The 16,234-nt window shown below is 38.1% G+C and overlaps 1 protein-coding gene across 2 annotated transcripts in view; it reads right to left on the bottom strand.

The window, feature by feature from the left end:
- LOC120715832 (contactin-4) overlaps window positions 1-16,234 on the bottom strand; it is a 150,264-nt gene that overhangs the window by 27,997 nt on the left and 106,033 nt on the right. For both annotated transcript variants that reach the window (XM_040003052.1, XM_040003051.1), the window contains exons 13-15: window positions 5,710-5,837; window positions 4,976-5,148; window positions 2,647-2,764 (exon numbers count right to left, since the gene is read on the bottom strand). In XM_040003052.1, coding sequence (XP_039858986.1) covers window positions 2,647-2,764; window positions 4,976-5,148; window positions 5,710-5,837 — 419 coding nt within the window. The remainder of the gene's footprint in view (window positions 1-2,646; window positions 2,765-4,975; window positions 5,149-5,709; window positions 5,838-16,234) is intronic.

Consider the following 16,234-nt stretch of genomic DNA (forward strand, 5'->3'; position numbering starts at 1 on the left):
ACGTCAGCTTTGAGACTCCACTGCAGGTGTTATTCATAACCTAGCTAACAGGAGATATAACAGGCTGTGACACCACCATAATTATTACACCGAATATCACAGATCAGTGGGAACGCAGGTTACACTTCTTTTATCAGAGACTGGGGTGTTTTTAATGCTTTAATTGTTAAAAAAAACAAGTACAACAAGAAAACAGTGAGTGAGCTCATCATGAAATCTGACCTATTTAGTTTCTGGAGACATGTATGCCTCACACCAGCAAGAAAAACAACAAAAGAAAGAGAAACAGGTCGCTGAATATTTTTCTTTTAGGAGGTTTGTTTAGCTTTAATATGTAGATACATTTAAAAAATGCCTTTATTCTTTATCACTGGGTTTCACAGATTAGTTGTACAATAGGTTTAAGTAACCTTGTCTTTACATACTTATAAACTAGGACTAGATAATGTATCCATGTTAAGACTAAACAGAGGTAAAATTGTGCATAACATTATATGTTGTCTAGCCCACTGTAAGTAGGTGTACCTACTTACATTATGATACGTTTTTATCTCTATGAAGATATGTTGCATGGCCGAGACCCTTGGATGAGTTTTTCAGTAAAGATTTCATTTTACAAGTTTTGTGTAGTAGAATGAGCTTATTTTACTCAATAGGGATTTTCTGTCTGAGGGAGGTTCAGTGTTTTTTGCTAAGTGAAAGTAGAGTATAATAATAACAAAAGACAACATTAATTACCAGGGATTTGGGAAAAAGGCAGATTTTTCAGTTGGTTTCTCACTAAAATCAGGGAACGCAGCAACATGGGATTTCCTGCTAAACCCTGCAAATCTGCAAAAGTAGCGCTGTGCTCTAAATGCGACTAACTACTTCTGTAGGAAGATGATTGAGCATCAACAACACTGGTTTTGGATTATGCATATAAAAACACAATATGGAAAACCTGCATAATCTATATTGGTGGCAGACTCTTGATTCCCTGCATTGTTAATCTGAACGTCTCAGATTATCCCAGACCATTCTTTCTACGCCTAGTCTAACCTTTGCACTTTTATCATGTATTTCCTTTGTGTAATAAGTCATGGTTGTGATGGAGTGTCTGTGAAGATATTTGCAAATTCAAATGGAACTTGAGTCTGCACACTTGGTTTAAGGTTTTGACAGATTTAAACTCACCTGAAGCTCGAGAATAAATATGAGCAAGCTTGACACAGTCTGTCTCTCATCTTACAGTTCTCCCTGGCAAAGCCTATAAGGCGCATAACATATGCATAAGCTATGCTAACACATAATAAAAATGGAATAAAAAGAGACAAAGGAAGTGTCTGGAGCTTCTGACACCTCTGAAGGTTGTGTAGAAGCAAGCACCCTGAACTCTACGTTGTTGAATAAAGCCTATTGTGCCTGGGTCACAGACATATTTTGTCTCTACTTAAACTTCTGGCACATCAACCAAAGAGACGGGTATGTAGGATATCTATAATCCTTGAGTTTAAACATCAAAAATGCTCTCCCCCAGAGTAACATTTATGGCATGAAATCAGTTAAAAACATACTTTATAAAATGTTTTCTTGCATGAAGACTGTTTTTCTAGATACCCTTGAAGCTTTTGTGGCAACTTACTCTTTCCTTCAAGTTAACTGTGATATAAGAGGCAATGAGTTTAACTTCTTTTATTTTCTCAAAGACTTTGCAGTCATCAGCCTGAAAGTTGGAAACTGGGTAACACGTGTCAGGAGTATCTGTTTAACAGGACTAATTTAACTGACACATATGCTTAATTACCCATCTGATTTTTTTTAACCACTTAGCCAACATCCAACAAGTCTGTCCAAGCAAGACGGTACGGGCAATTACATTCACAAGTTGACCTAACCTCCATGTCTTTGTGTTGTTAGACGAAAGCAGAGTACGCAGAAAAGAAAAGAAAAAAAAACATCACTGTGCCACCAGTTAAATCCAAATTATACTCACTAATCACAGAAACATCATTGGGATGTTTTTTTCACAAAAGATCTTATATGCAGAACACTGTTGCTTTGCATCTTTTCATGTGTAGAAATGCCTTCTTTTGGCATATTTCCACTAAAGCCACTGGGACAAATTTGAGTGTAACACCATCGGGGGGATGGCTTACAAAGCCCTGTCTTTATGTCTAGACGGGCTCCATTCGTTTGGCAGCATCATTCTCCTGGCTGAATTTGAACCGGCTCTCGTCTGCCAGTCAAATCGATCAGTCAACGGCACTATGAGCAACCTGAGTCTGCATTGCCTGCAACAAGCCAACCGCGCCAATACAGGCGGCCGTGTCGTATTAAAAGAACAACTTTCAGTGCTGAAAATCATCAATATTTTCCTTCTGAAATCAGAAAAGGGATCTAACATGTCTTTACAGAGTAAAGCTTGTTTACCAGCAGTGAAAATGCTGCTAACACTGAAATGCTCAATGTCAAATGTAGAGGTGTTTTCTGCTTTATCGCCTGATTTAAAACTTCTGTTGGAAATTATATCAGCAAGTAATGAAATTTATGCAACAAGTCTCCCTCTTTACACTGTCGGTGATACAGCTCTTATCATCATCTTAAGAAACACAGACATGCAGAGTACTACAAAATGACAAGCAGAGTAAGGAGGAAAAAGCATACCTCTGACAATTAAGTCTGCTGCTGCAGAAACTGTGTCGATTTCAGTGTGTACCATACACACATACTTCCCAGAATGCTTTAGCTGAATGTTCCTCACCATCAGGTCACCCGCAAATCCCTGATGACAGAGACATATGCGACTGAAAGTCTCGGAGAAGAAAAAGCCTCCACCAAAAGCAGCAAAGTCAAAGTGAAAAAAGAAAAGACGTATAGGAAATCCTCAGGAGCACATTCAGTTTCATTCTCAGCCATGTGCTGCAAATCCTCCACAAAAGGAGCTTGGAATAATCAACCACAAAAAAAAAGAGGCAAAAGAAATTAATTTGGTTTTACGTTGTAAGAAAGGCTACACAAAATTGACTTGTTTTCAGTGTTTTCAGTATTTGTTGTATTTACACTTTAACCTTACAACTCGGCTGAGTGGCTCCAAGAATAATTTTCAGAGATGCTTTTTTCAATTTGTTGCTGCTTGTTCTCACACACACACACACACACACACACACACACACACACACACACACACACACACACACACACACACACACTCGTTTTTTGTTTTGTTTTTCTCCAGAGAAATACAGAGACTCTTTGTTTGTTTGAATATTTTTAAAGGAAAGTCAAACATCTGTTGTCATTACGCTCACTGTGAAATGTTAGTGTTTTACGGCAGCTTCAGTGGCCCTGCTATGATCAACCTGACAAAGCATAAATCTTACATTCACAAAAATTTTGGCTCCTTTGTGAAGGCTCAAATTGATTGATTTGCACTAAGATCTCCTCTGGGCTAGAGTCTCATCCTTATAGGCTCCCTCATCACGACTCACAGTAATATCTGTTGGCGTCTGAATTGAATCTACGCAGCTTTCATGTGGGTTTAAAATGGAGCTAGCCTACAAATACCAGTTCCCCTGGTGCCTTCATGTTCTCACAGGACCAGTTCAGTGTATACAACCTTAAGGAATAATTTGACAGGGTGAGAAATGCGCTTAATTAGCATAGAATCCAGAGAAAAGAGTGATACCACTCACTTGTCTCAGAGACAGGCTGGGACCATTTAGCCTAGTTTAGCACAAACACTGAAGGGAATTCAAAACCTTTTTTTTTAAATTCCAGGACCACAAAAGCTTAACAATTACAGACAAAATACTATATTTGAATTTATTCATTGACTATAACGCTATAGGTATGAAGACGTTAACTGAGTTTATCATACAGATTGCCTGAGCTCACTAATCGCTACATATTATTAACCCAATATAATTAGTGAGTTTTAGAAGCAAACGTATGTGTTTTTGTCAGCTGGTCAGCCAGCTACCATTTCTTCTGAACCAACTTCAATTTGCTGGCTTAAAATTTGAATGGAAGATTATCTACATATTTACATATTTAATCATGTTTGTCTAATTGTTGCGGAACAACAATTTACAGAGTTGCAGGCATGTACCTGATATAATTGTGCAGTGTGATCATGAAATATATCCATTAGCTGACATTTTTATGGGTAAATAATATATTTTTTTAAAAAGTTAAATGGCAACACACTGCATCATGCAGTACTCTGTCATTTGATGGCTGTAACCTATACAGAAGTAGCCAAGGGAGCAACAGCTATTAAGCTGCTGCTGTTATGATGAGTTGATGCATGTCTGTGCTGGAAAACAGGACAATAGCGTTTCCTGACTCACTGCTGTGTGTCAAGATGTGGGGCCTGTGTGGGCAGTGATGGGGATATTTTGACACATGTAGGTCCTCCTAAAACCACATGTTGCCATTTTTATATTTCCATTTGTTCCATTTGGGGATTTTTTTTTGTTTTTTTCCAGGTGGAAACCTCTGAGGCTGAATAATGAAGCCAGTGAGATGCAGGTCTGTAATCTTGTCCCTGACGTCCTCGCACTGCTCTTTGGTCTTGCCCGTGATGATGATGAAACTGACTCTGTGTACAGGTGTGCTTTATATACATAACAACTTGGGATCAGAAATATATGGGATTGACTGTGCCACATGGGCACACAGCCACTCTGTGGAAAATAGAATAATGACTAGCTTATTTCATTCAATGAATGCAAGTCAGTTTATAGCTTTTATGGACTGTGCTTTCTCTGGATGTATGTCTGATACTCTGCCTCTCTTCATTAAAATGAGAGACTGTTCCTATCTTCAAAAGTCAGAAAACTTACAAATTCAGGGATCAAATAATTATTCCTTCCACTGTATGTTTGAAATTGATTTGGATTTTACTGGATCCACCATGTTTGTGACAGATACAGACGTGGTGTATTTTCATCAAACACAAAGCAAAAAAGCTAACCATCATATGTATACATACTCCTCCAATCATCTCAAAGTGCTCCTGTCTGTTGAAGTCGATAGCTTTGCCGTTGAAAAACCACTTGAAGATGGGGCTCAGGGACGAATCACTAGACACCTCACAGGGCAACACGATGCTCTGTCCCACGCTGGCATCCAAGCTCAAGGGTGGAACTATGATCTTTGTGGGCTCTTGGGGAGAAAAACACATTGACTTCTTACTATATGCAGCGCGGTGTCGCTATCAGCCAAATGAATAAGGTAATGAAGCTTATTTTGCCCAGAATCACGAGACAGATTTTGGTCTAGCAGTGTAATTAAGCGACCTTAAATAACTTCACTTAAAAAGCAAAAGCCGCCCATAACTCAGTAATGAATAATTAAAGACGCTGCAATCACAGTGTCAACTAGAAAGAAATAAAATGACTCTCTCACTCTCGTTCTCCATAATAATCATCATTTAACAACCCCAAATCTGAAAATGCTACAGGAGCTCTTTTTAAATTAAATGAAAATATTCTTCACTCACAGCTATAGACGTCAGTGGTTTGCCCCACTCTGCTACATGAACAATAACTCAGAGCTGACAAAACCTCGGATGACTTATATGTCTGTCAGAGCGGCAGGAACATAAAACGGCTATATATTTCATTATCCATTTCATGCTTGAGCTACTATTTTTTTCCCTCTAACAAAAGTTTAAACCCTCGGCTTAGAAGGTACACTAAAAAAAGAAAAAATGGAAAAGAATACCTTTTACCACCAGTGTCCCTGTGCTGCTGGAAGTACCAAAACGGTTTCTGGCCACACATGTGTACCTGCCTCCATCCGATTTGGAGATATTGGTGATACGAAGCGTTCCATCCTCCATGATGGTCCGTCTGAGGAGAGAGAGACAAAACTGAAATAACCCACTTCTTTATGACTTCTTTAGTAATTAACTGAATGAACAATGATGTCAGGAATCAAAGGGACCAGCTCTGCCTGTGATAAGATTTCATTTCTCAAACCATTTGAACTTTCTCTCTTTTATCTTTCTCCATTTAATTCTTTTTGAATGAAGGCTTTAGAATCTATTCCAAAAATCTATTTGCACGCTTCAAAAGATAACAATTATCTTAGCTGAAGCAGAACAGATTTGCTGTAGGGTCAGCACAGTATTGACAGCACAATAGCTTAAATGCACATATTAATTGGACACACAACAGGCCACCGGGGCCGGGCGGGACGGTGATAGGGCGAGGGGAGCAGCGCTGTAGAGAGGGATCTTTACCTGCAGCCTTATCGCTCTACAACATGCGGCGATTATATCAACATGCTATAAGCCATTTCTGAAATGCAATAATATGGTGATATACAAGAATCACACCTTGAAAAAAGCATTAGGCTGGCCGTCTGATTAGAGAGCGAGACAAAAACATGACTAAAACAACAGCTACACAGAGGAATGATGGCCTTGTTGTAAGAGCAAAACAGCTGGTGACTTACTTTTGTGAACTACATTTTCCTTTGATACAGGAGCTCTCTGTGGTCAATAAAGGTGGGGCTTCTTTTGGGGACTGTGATTGGGGAATTATTACATTTAAAAAAAAGAAAAACAGATAGATATATATTTAATATGTCATATAAAATCATATGTAGTACTGTGCAGGTGCTTTGAACTGACCCCCATTTTATTTTTATTTCACCAGGAAAATTGGAACTAGATGCATGAATTATTGGCATAAGTGTAGGCATAGTACACTGAAATACAATATATAAGGCAAAAACAGAGTTTGTTCAATTCTCATAAGGCTCAAAGTCAATATTTGGTATGAGACCCTTTATTATTTCACACAAGCTGAACTCACTTAGGCAAGACTATTCCTTAAATAGTCTTCAGGAATAGCTCTCTAGGTTTCTTGAAGAACATTCAAAGTTTTTTAGACCTCTTTTTGTCCCATTTTCTGTCCCACACTGCTTCAGTAATGTTCAGGACAGGGCTCTAGACTTTTTGTGTTTTTACTGCATTGGCAGTGTGTTTGGGATCATTGCCAATCAAAGTTTTCAAGATCAAGAAATATTCAAGGACTATTCAAGACAAGGTGTCCAACACTGCTGGCTGAAATATGGCTCCAATCCATGACAGAGCCTCCACCATGTTGTACACATGGCTGTAGGCACTCACTGTTCTCTGTCTCTCTTCTGGCTTCCTCTGTTTGAACCAACAGGGCAGGGATAGGGCAGAAGGTAGAGTGGTGCCCCCATGATCAGAAGGTCGGGGTTTGAATCCACTGAACGGCTACCCTGAGGTACCCCTGAGCAAGGTACCGTCCCTACACACTGCTCCCCGGGCGCTGGATTGGTGGCTGACCACTGCTTCACTGAGTGAATGGGTTAAATGCAGAGAGGAATTTCCCCATGTCCAGTTTCCACAAATCTTTACAAGTTACTTTGAAAAAGTAATTAATTACAGTTACTAATTACTTCTTCAAAAAAGTAACTGAGTTAGTAACTGAGTTACAAGATTCTAAAAGTAATTAATTACTTGAAAAGCAACAATTTCATTACTTTAAAAAAATGTTTAACCCTCTGGGCTCCAGGGTATAATTGCCCATTTTTAACCACTTTTGATGTTTCCTCTACATTTCAATTTTAAAAACTATTTACTTTGCCTTGTTTGGTATAATCCTTTTCAGCACAACCTCACGTGTCTGAATTTACAGTTGTGTTTTCATTTTGACATATTGTGTTAACACAATTGATCTAAAATCAGACAAAAACATAAAATATTTTTTAACAATCACAAACATGTTTAATGATTCATATTTCATAACTTTAAATGCAAATATAAATGGTCAATTTGAAAATCATATGCACAAGTTTTGCAAACAACAAAGTTATTTGCAGCTATTTACCTTTTACCCTCTATTTTTATAACCATTTCAAACTATTTATATAACAATCAGGTGTTCTGCATTCAATGTGTACGTACTCACTCTCTCTCTTTTTCTGCTGTCTTTCTCTCTCTCTCTCTCTCTCTCGCCGTCACTCCTAAAACTTCCCCCTCTTCCTAAACAACCAAATGTCATGTTGCCATATAATTTTTTGATTGGTCGACATGGTGCATTTTTCCACCAACAGGAAAGAGCGTTTTTTTTGTTTTTTTGTTTTAATTTTTTTTATTTTTTGCTCATAAGCAGAGAGTGCTTGCTAGCTCTGTCCTTAGATGTTAGACGAGATGAAACTATTGAGGAATATATATTGTTTATCATCTACATCATGGTTTTACGTGGCCTATCAACACAATTAAAAAACTGGTATATATCACCTTGTTGCTTTGTCATCTTGAAGTGGTCATGTGATTGGCTTACGGCACTACTTTAATCTTCCTCAAACAAACAGCAGCACTCATGCCATTGTTTTGCCCCCTTAGCTCCAGCTGTTGTGCCAAAAAGTGATCGTGATTGCTGTCCGCCGGAGCGCGCGCAGCTGCTTAAAGCTGTAGCGTCCAGATTACTTACAGCTAAGGATGGGTATCGCTTAGGTTTTATCCAGTGCCAAACCGGTACTTTTGAAACGGTGCTTAAAGAATGGAGAACACAAACTTTGTCCAAAACCTCTTATGTTTTTATTTTTAGCAGTCTCCTTTTTTCTGCAAAATGATAAGAACCGTCCAGCCACCCGCACGGGGCGATCCGTGCTAACTCACTAATGGAGATTTACCACGCCGGCAGTAGATGTGCTCGGTGTGAGGTCTTGCAACAAGCTATCAAATACGGTGCATTTCTCGAATTTTAAAAAAACACTATGCGTCGCCAGGTGTTTCATCAGATTTGAGGTGTTACCTCTTTTGCACAGTATCACCTTAACCTCTTAAGCCCCAAAGGGGTTTCTTAGCTTAATTGATTATTTCTCTGCAATTACAAACTCTGTGCTTACAATCTTGGTATCAAAATAAAGCTAACACTTGTGAAATTTCATCAGAGGTGTAAATATTGAAGCAGATATTACTGTGTCAAAGTTAGTGAGAACACAGAACACAGAAAAAGTAGATTCGCCTATTTTTTTTTAAATTTTAGCATATAACCCTTTTAAAAATATGCCTCAGTTCACATTTCATTACAGAAATTTAGTAACCAACATATAAACATCAACTGTGCAAAGATTTATGTTTGTAAAGTTAAACAGTGAAAAATGACAGACCTGTCAATACATGAATATCCAGACGCTGTACAAAAATGTCCAATTTTGGCACACAATTGGACACCATGCCAGTTGAACTTTTTAGGTATTTAAGAGCAGAAATTAATTAATTTTATTAAGATTCCTAAAAATGTTTTTTTTTTTTAAATTAAATACATTTTTGAAGAATTAACCACACATTTACATGGTAATGACCCTTTTCTGCTGTGCACATGGAGCGCTTCGCCTTGGGCATTTTTAATCTGTAGCTCTGCTCTAAAAGAACGTACGTACCTGGGCCCGCCTACTATCCTTGGAAAGGTAAAATGATTGGCTAGAATCCAAAGTGTATGAACCAAAGCACCGAAATGTGCGCTACTTTTCGTTCTGGTTACTACCGTTTATGTCAGAACCGGTACTCATCCCTACTTACAGCTACTTCCGTGCGACTGATATAAGATACCGTAAGCTGAACACAGCTTCAACCGTCTGTTAGTTGAAAAAAAGTAACGTGACAGCACCGCATTTTGTTGTTAGTAACGGTAACGGCGTTGCAACGATGGGAATAGTAATTAGTTAGATTACTCGTTACTAAAATAAGTAACGCTGTTAGTAACGCCGTTACTTGTAACCAACATTCTGGCCAATAGCTCTTTGGGAATCACCTTTTTGGTGAGAAACACAGTATTATGCCTGTCAGACTCAAGGAGCAAATGATGTGTTTGCAACAGCCTGCCAATGACCTAGTGCCTAAATATACTGTTATTTAAAACTATCTCATGGCTAAGTTATCTGTCATGTGCAGACACAACACCGGTCAGTCTATGAGTAGGATGTCCTTTTTATGTTTGAGTGATTCATGGGCTAGTGTTACAAGTGGCCTGACCAAAAAAAAAAGATTATATCGGCATGATGAATTTTAGAGTCTGCAGGTATTTCTTCCCAAGAGCTGACAAGGTAGGATAACCTGTATTTTGCCTGAAAGGGGAAATCGAGGCCAAATAAGCTCATTGCACTAATTGCTTCAAGAGTGCATAATAGCTGAAGATGATTCAGCTGAGTATATAAACATTTTTATCTGCTCGATCTTCTCTGCTCACTCGTGGGGGAAAGGCTCAGAAACATTTTAATAAGAAAATCAACCTTTAACGATAAAATGAGTGGATGAAAAAATAAATATTTTCAGGTTATTCAGACTGACATTAATATACAACTTTGCTTATACTACTTTACGTTACGCCCTGGAATTTTATTTTGCCACCTCGGTTGATAACAGAGAAGTCGGAAATCACAGAAACACACGCATAAATGAGGCAGATAATGCTCTCCTGTTGTGACCTTTGGATTCAGTAAATCAAACAGAAATGCTGTGAGCAGCCAGCTCAAAAAAATCAAACAATTTCATATTGGCTTCCAAGAATAAATATGTATTCGCTCGGGCCAAGCTGAGACCCAGGGAGCATGTCTGACACAGGGTGCTTTGCGCTGATTTATTGACAAAAATATCAAACACTGAGTGATGGAGGCACACTGAGAACATGACCCGAGGAGCAATGAGCTGCAAAAACAAATAGAAACGTAAAGAACTATCTACTTTGTAGACAAACTGCGTTCCAAGCTGTGAATTTCTATTCTTGTTCAAATGTGCTGCCTGGGTAATTTTTCTCCCTTTCCTCAAGACTGGCCGATGGAAAATATGATAAATAATCAATCCCACTGGTCGCATGTTGAGGCAGGTCTGCAGAGCTAAGGAAAGCCTATGGAAATGTGGTTGTACATAATGATTGGAGCAGGAGCAGGGAGGAAAGAAAGAGGAAGCATGTGATAATCGACATGAAAATGAAATCTAAAAAATATAGTCACTCTGTGAAATAAACAGCACTTCGGTCAGATTTACTTTTTAGCATCTAGAATGTTCTTCTTGATAGAAACACACAATTTGATACTCAAACCAGTGTGCTTTGACTTTCAAATATCTCGCACTTTGTTTTTGATGTGGTATAATATGAAGGAAATGTATTAACAATCCATTGCTGGTTTCTTGGAATACTAATTATCCAAGGAGAATGGACAGCTCTTCTAAGATACACTCTTTTTGTGCCTTCAGGGCTGCAACAGCTTGTCACTGAAGAACTGCTGTTATGCCCTTGACAGGAGTTACTTGTAAGTATTGGCTTGTGGTTTGTACCTTACAGAGACCAGTCTATAACCTGAGGTGACAACGTTTGTACCTTAAACAGTACAAAAATGGACCATTAAAAAAAGGTGCAAAGCTGGTTCCAAGGGCACCCATTCATTTCTTTTCTATATTATTATTATTTTTAGTAGTGTTAGCAGTAGTAGTATCATAGGAGTGGACAAAGATCCTAGGAGAATTTGAACCCAGGACTTTCCAAAGGCAACACAAGACAGATACATACACAACGTATTGAATGCTTTTCCTGTTATATTAAGAAGGAAATAGTGAAATGAGAAAAATAAAATTAATATCTTTTTTTATATTTCACTGAACACTGCGTGAAAAGCTAGATCAGACTGAGGAAATGCGCTAGAAGAAAATGCACCAGTATGTGTCTTTTTTGGGATCTACATTTTGAACTTCGAAAGTACAAATAATCACGTTGAGGACCTCGAGGAAGGTTTCCAGTCAAGTAAGTTAATTGCATTTGCATTTTCTATTTATAACCATAGGAATGTATAACTTACATGTTTTTAATTTCTTATTTTATTTTCTAATTAAAATGTAAACATTAAAATGAGTGAACTGTGTCCATACTTTTTTTTTCTTCAAATCTACTGGCAGCTAGTTTAAGTATAAAATACTGTTTTCATGGAGAGAACTTATCTAAATGAATTCCTTTCAAACCTGTAAGGCTCATCGTAGGCAGTTTCATTCTGTAAAGAAACTAGCTGAAGTACAGTGTGCCATGAATACTGCTACTGAACCTATTAAAGGCAATAAATTTACAATTTTCACAGTTTTCCAATGAAGCCAAATGTAAGAAATTTATGCTACATTTTCCTCAATCAATTCGATCGATTACCAAATTTCACAGTTATTAAACTGAGAGAAACCAAGTGAGACTTCTACTGCCACAAAAATCAGTTCAACAATAAACACGTGCATTGGGTTAAGACTGTGAAAGGCCTCAACAAAGAGCATTTCAAATTGTTTTTTAATGGTTAAAGCCATCTTAAAGTTGATCCCGAGAAGTATTAAATTTGCGGTGGTAAGTTGTTAAGTTGTTGATGTAAGGTTATTTAGTATTAAAAAGCATGAGCCCACTAACTAAGGAAGAATATTTTGAAGCATGTATAAATGGGAATCCTACAGTCTTGTGCCTGTAGGTGGGGTCTTTGGGGTTAGCTTACAACCCACCAATTAAAATTTCCACAGATGAAGAGACCGCTTTTTGTGATGCCGTGTGCATGAGTGACGTTAGCAATAACAAGGACAATAATAAAAAAGGAAATGACCTTTCGAGAAAGCCCTCCACCTGTGAAGCTTTCACTTGTAGCACATATGTCATTTCTAGTGAAAATGCAGGCAGAGCAGTCAGAATTCTCTGCAAATTCTAAAAGTCCTTGGTTTAAAAGGGGAGAGGGAAAAAGTAGGCTCTAGTTTTAAGCCAGGGACCATGTTTTTTTTTTCCCCCCTCTGGGAAAAAGAACAATCTTGAGCTGCATGAATCACAGACACGTCTCACACTTTTGAAATACAACAAGTGCCCTTGTACCTATCACCATGCTGATTAAAACTCAACATCTTTATTTTTACATGACCAAAACTGTAAACTACAGGGTGAATAAAAAGTCTTATTACACTATGAGCGCTACTGCTGTAAAACCTTTTCAGCAACAGTAGGCAAATTATGCTGCATCCCTTTTAATCATAGCTGGTCTTTCAGAGATGGTGCCACACTTTGTAAAACCAGCCATGATGAAACAGCCATAATATATATTATAAGGGATCGTGGTGAAGCCCCTCATGGTATCAGCTGTTATGAAAAAAACTGTTTTAGCTCCATTCCACCCGCATATAAGCCAAATGTCTTCTGATTGGCTGTTTTTCACAAACAAAAGGTTTGAACTACAGGTGGGTGCTCTGTGCTCACAGACGGAGCCGTGTGCCCTACATGACCTTCTCAGAAATATTTCTAATATATATGATTGACATCACAGAGAGTAACGAGCACAGCTTGGGGGCAGAGCACTCATTGGTCTGTTGGAATTACACATATGATAACCTCATTGTTTTAATATGAGCATCTTTCACTGTAAAAGTATAAAGATGACAGAAAGTAAGGAAAAGGATAACAGGTCTCCTTTAATAACACCTGTAATATTAAAAAAATACAGAACAAAATCCGATGTATATCGACCTGTAAGACAATCTAAACAAACTAAACAAGCATGGAAACTACTCAGACTGCTAGAATGACAATGAGATCAAATCAGGGTTCAAAACTCGAACCAACAATAATCAAAAAGTTCAAATGCGAGAATAACAGTAAAAGCTAAACAGGAACCCAAACTCAAATAAATTACCACAACACATAGGATCATGATACTAGGAGCTGGCTACTGAGATTTATTATATATTAGGGCTGCGACAAACGATTGTTTTGATAGTCGACTAGTCACCGATTATTTTTGCGATTAGTTGACTAATCAGATCATGCATCCATTGAACGTAAAACGTACAGCTTATTGCACCAACATGCATCTGCTCATATATAACTATCATTAGCTTACAGCTTTAAGTGTTTAAGGTATGTGCTAACTAAAAATAAAGACAAGATGATAGTTTGTTAAATTTTAATGAAATCTGCAGGTTGTTTCAGTGAAGTTTAATAAACTCCTTGCTATCTAAAATATAACGGGACACCGGAGTACATTCTCGAGCATCTCACACTTCTGATAATCAGTTGTCTGCCTGACATTTACTCAGCTGTGTAAAAACTATAACTTTAATCTCAGCCAAACCGATTTACTCAGGAACAAATAAAATACTGAAAAAAGCCAAACAATAACATTTTTAAGTTATCTAAGTGACTTATATTACATGTTTAACCTGAGTAGCGAAAGACGGCAGTGGGTTTGAAAACGATTTGCCGGGAGTCCGGTGTTCTCACGGGCTCTAGTGAGCCTTGCCCCCGGCTAGCTATCGAGCTAGTGGGTAACAGACGTCTCTGAAAACATCGGAGCTCTTTTGCAAATATGTGGTGTCTTGATATACTGAGCAGATATTTGAGGTTTACACAGCTACATTATATGTTAAACTTTATTTTGTGACCCAGAAAGAATAATAAGAGTAATATTAAAACTAACTAGCTGCCGCCATTATTGACAACTGCGCTGGGCCGCGCTATGAATTCTGGGACACAGCTTCTTCTTCTTCGGGGTTTAATGGCAGCTGGCATCCTTGTACATGCAGTGCTGCCATCTTCTGTTTCAGTCCGTTATTACACTCTTCAATCCTACTACTTATTCCTGTGTCTTTTGGGATCTTACCAGAGGTGGGACCAAGTCATTGTTTTGCAAGTCTCAAGTAAGTCTCAAGTCAAGTCTCAAGTAATGTCAGGCAAGTCAGAGTCGAGTCTCAAGTCACTGGTGTAAAAGTCCGAGTAAAGTCACGAGTCTGAAATTTTGAATTTCAAGTCCTTTCGTGTCTTTAAAAAAAAAAAACGAAAAAAGCATGTTGCAGTTATATGCTAAATGTAAATATTAGACCATGTAATTTTTAAATCTGTGTTTTTCTCAACACATGACAAAATAGTGAACTTAGAAAATATACACAAATTGTGAAATTGCACCTCTTTAAAATGCAGCTCAATTAAACCTAGCTCCAAGAATAATTTTCACTGACAGTTCTGAGATAAGCTGCATGTTATTCTTGGATGCGGTTGTAGGACCGGCTTTAAAATCGCATGACAAAAATATCATACACATTAAAAAAAAAACTGCATCACCAACGTAGCCTGGACAACATTTGCTAGTTAGATGAAGTCAGCTATCTCATCGTAGCATATTTATATGCATATTTATAATTATACGGTTCTTGGAGTGAGTGCATACACTCGTGAAGTTTAGTAACTTCAGGTCACTGCAACAAGCCCAGGTACAGTTTACCGACGGATGGGTGCAGGACCTTGAAATGCACCGTGTAGAACGAAAGACCATCGTACGTATCATAAGTTTACCAGTCTCACAAATCGTTGTCATAAATACACATTCGTTAACCGTTTATTAATAGGACCTTTGAGCTCAAGGGTAATTAATTAGTAGTGGAAATAATTTCTGGTACGCGTTACAGAAATGTAGCAGTGACAATAATATTGTATGCTGTAATCGCACTGGGCAATTAGTGATACAAAACAACTGTTTTATCCTGTGAATAAAAGTATATGTTTTTGTCAATGTACCATAATAACAGAGGCGAAACGCAATATTGTGTCAGGACAATTTACTATTTATGCACAATAAACAAAGGAGCATAGCGCGACAATTTCTGTTCAGCGCCAGACTTGCTTGTAACCTATATCACCAATTATGTTAAGAAAAATGACGCATTAACTACAACAGCAGACTGACCTTTGTGTAAATGCTTGGAGCAGACTAACCTGTGAGCTGGAGTGTTCTGGGACGTTATATTTGGTCTTTGAATGGCTGCAATCCAGTCGCCTCTTTGTTACTTCGGAAACATGGCTCGAACAATTTCTCTTCAACGACATAATCCGATAACAACCGATCTCTTTACCCGTCGGCTTCCCGTGGCTGTCATGCGACCGGCTATTGCAGTTAATAATACAACAGCTTCTTGACATTTTTGTGTTTCTTTTTATCGCTGTGTAACTGAGTTCAATTGAAAGCCTGCGTGCGCTAGTACCGCTTGCCACGAGTTCCCAGAATCCTTTGCGGTTTACCCCTGAATGACGTCACATTTTCAATCTCTATATAATATGCATGTTAAATTTTATATTTGGGGTGAAATATCAAGTCTTTTCAAGTAAACCGGTTCAAGTCCAATTCAAGTCCCAGGTCATTGGTGTAAAAGTCCAAGTCAAGTCACAAGTCTTAGAACATTTTTTCAAGTCAAGTCTAAAGTCATAAA

This window comes from Simochromis diagramma, unplaced genomic scaffold, assembly GCF_900408965.1.
Source record: "Simochromis diagramma unplaced genomic scaffold, fSimDia1.1 OVJJ01000646.1, whole genome shotgun sequence".
Lineage (NCBI taxonomy): Eukaryota > Metazoa > Chordata > Actinopteri > Cichliformes > Cichlidae > Simochromis > Simochromis diagramma.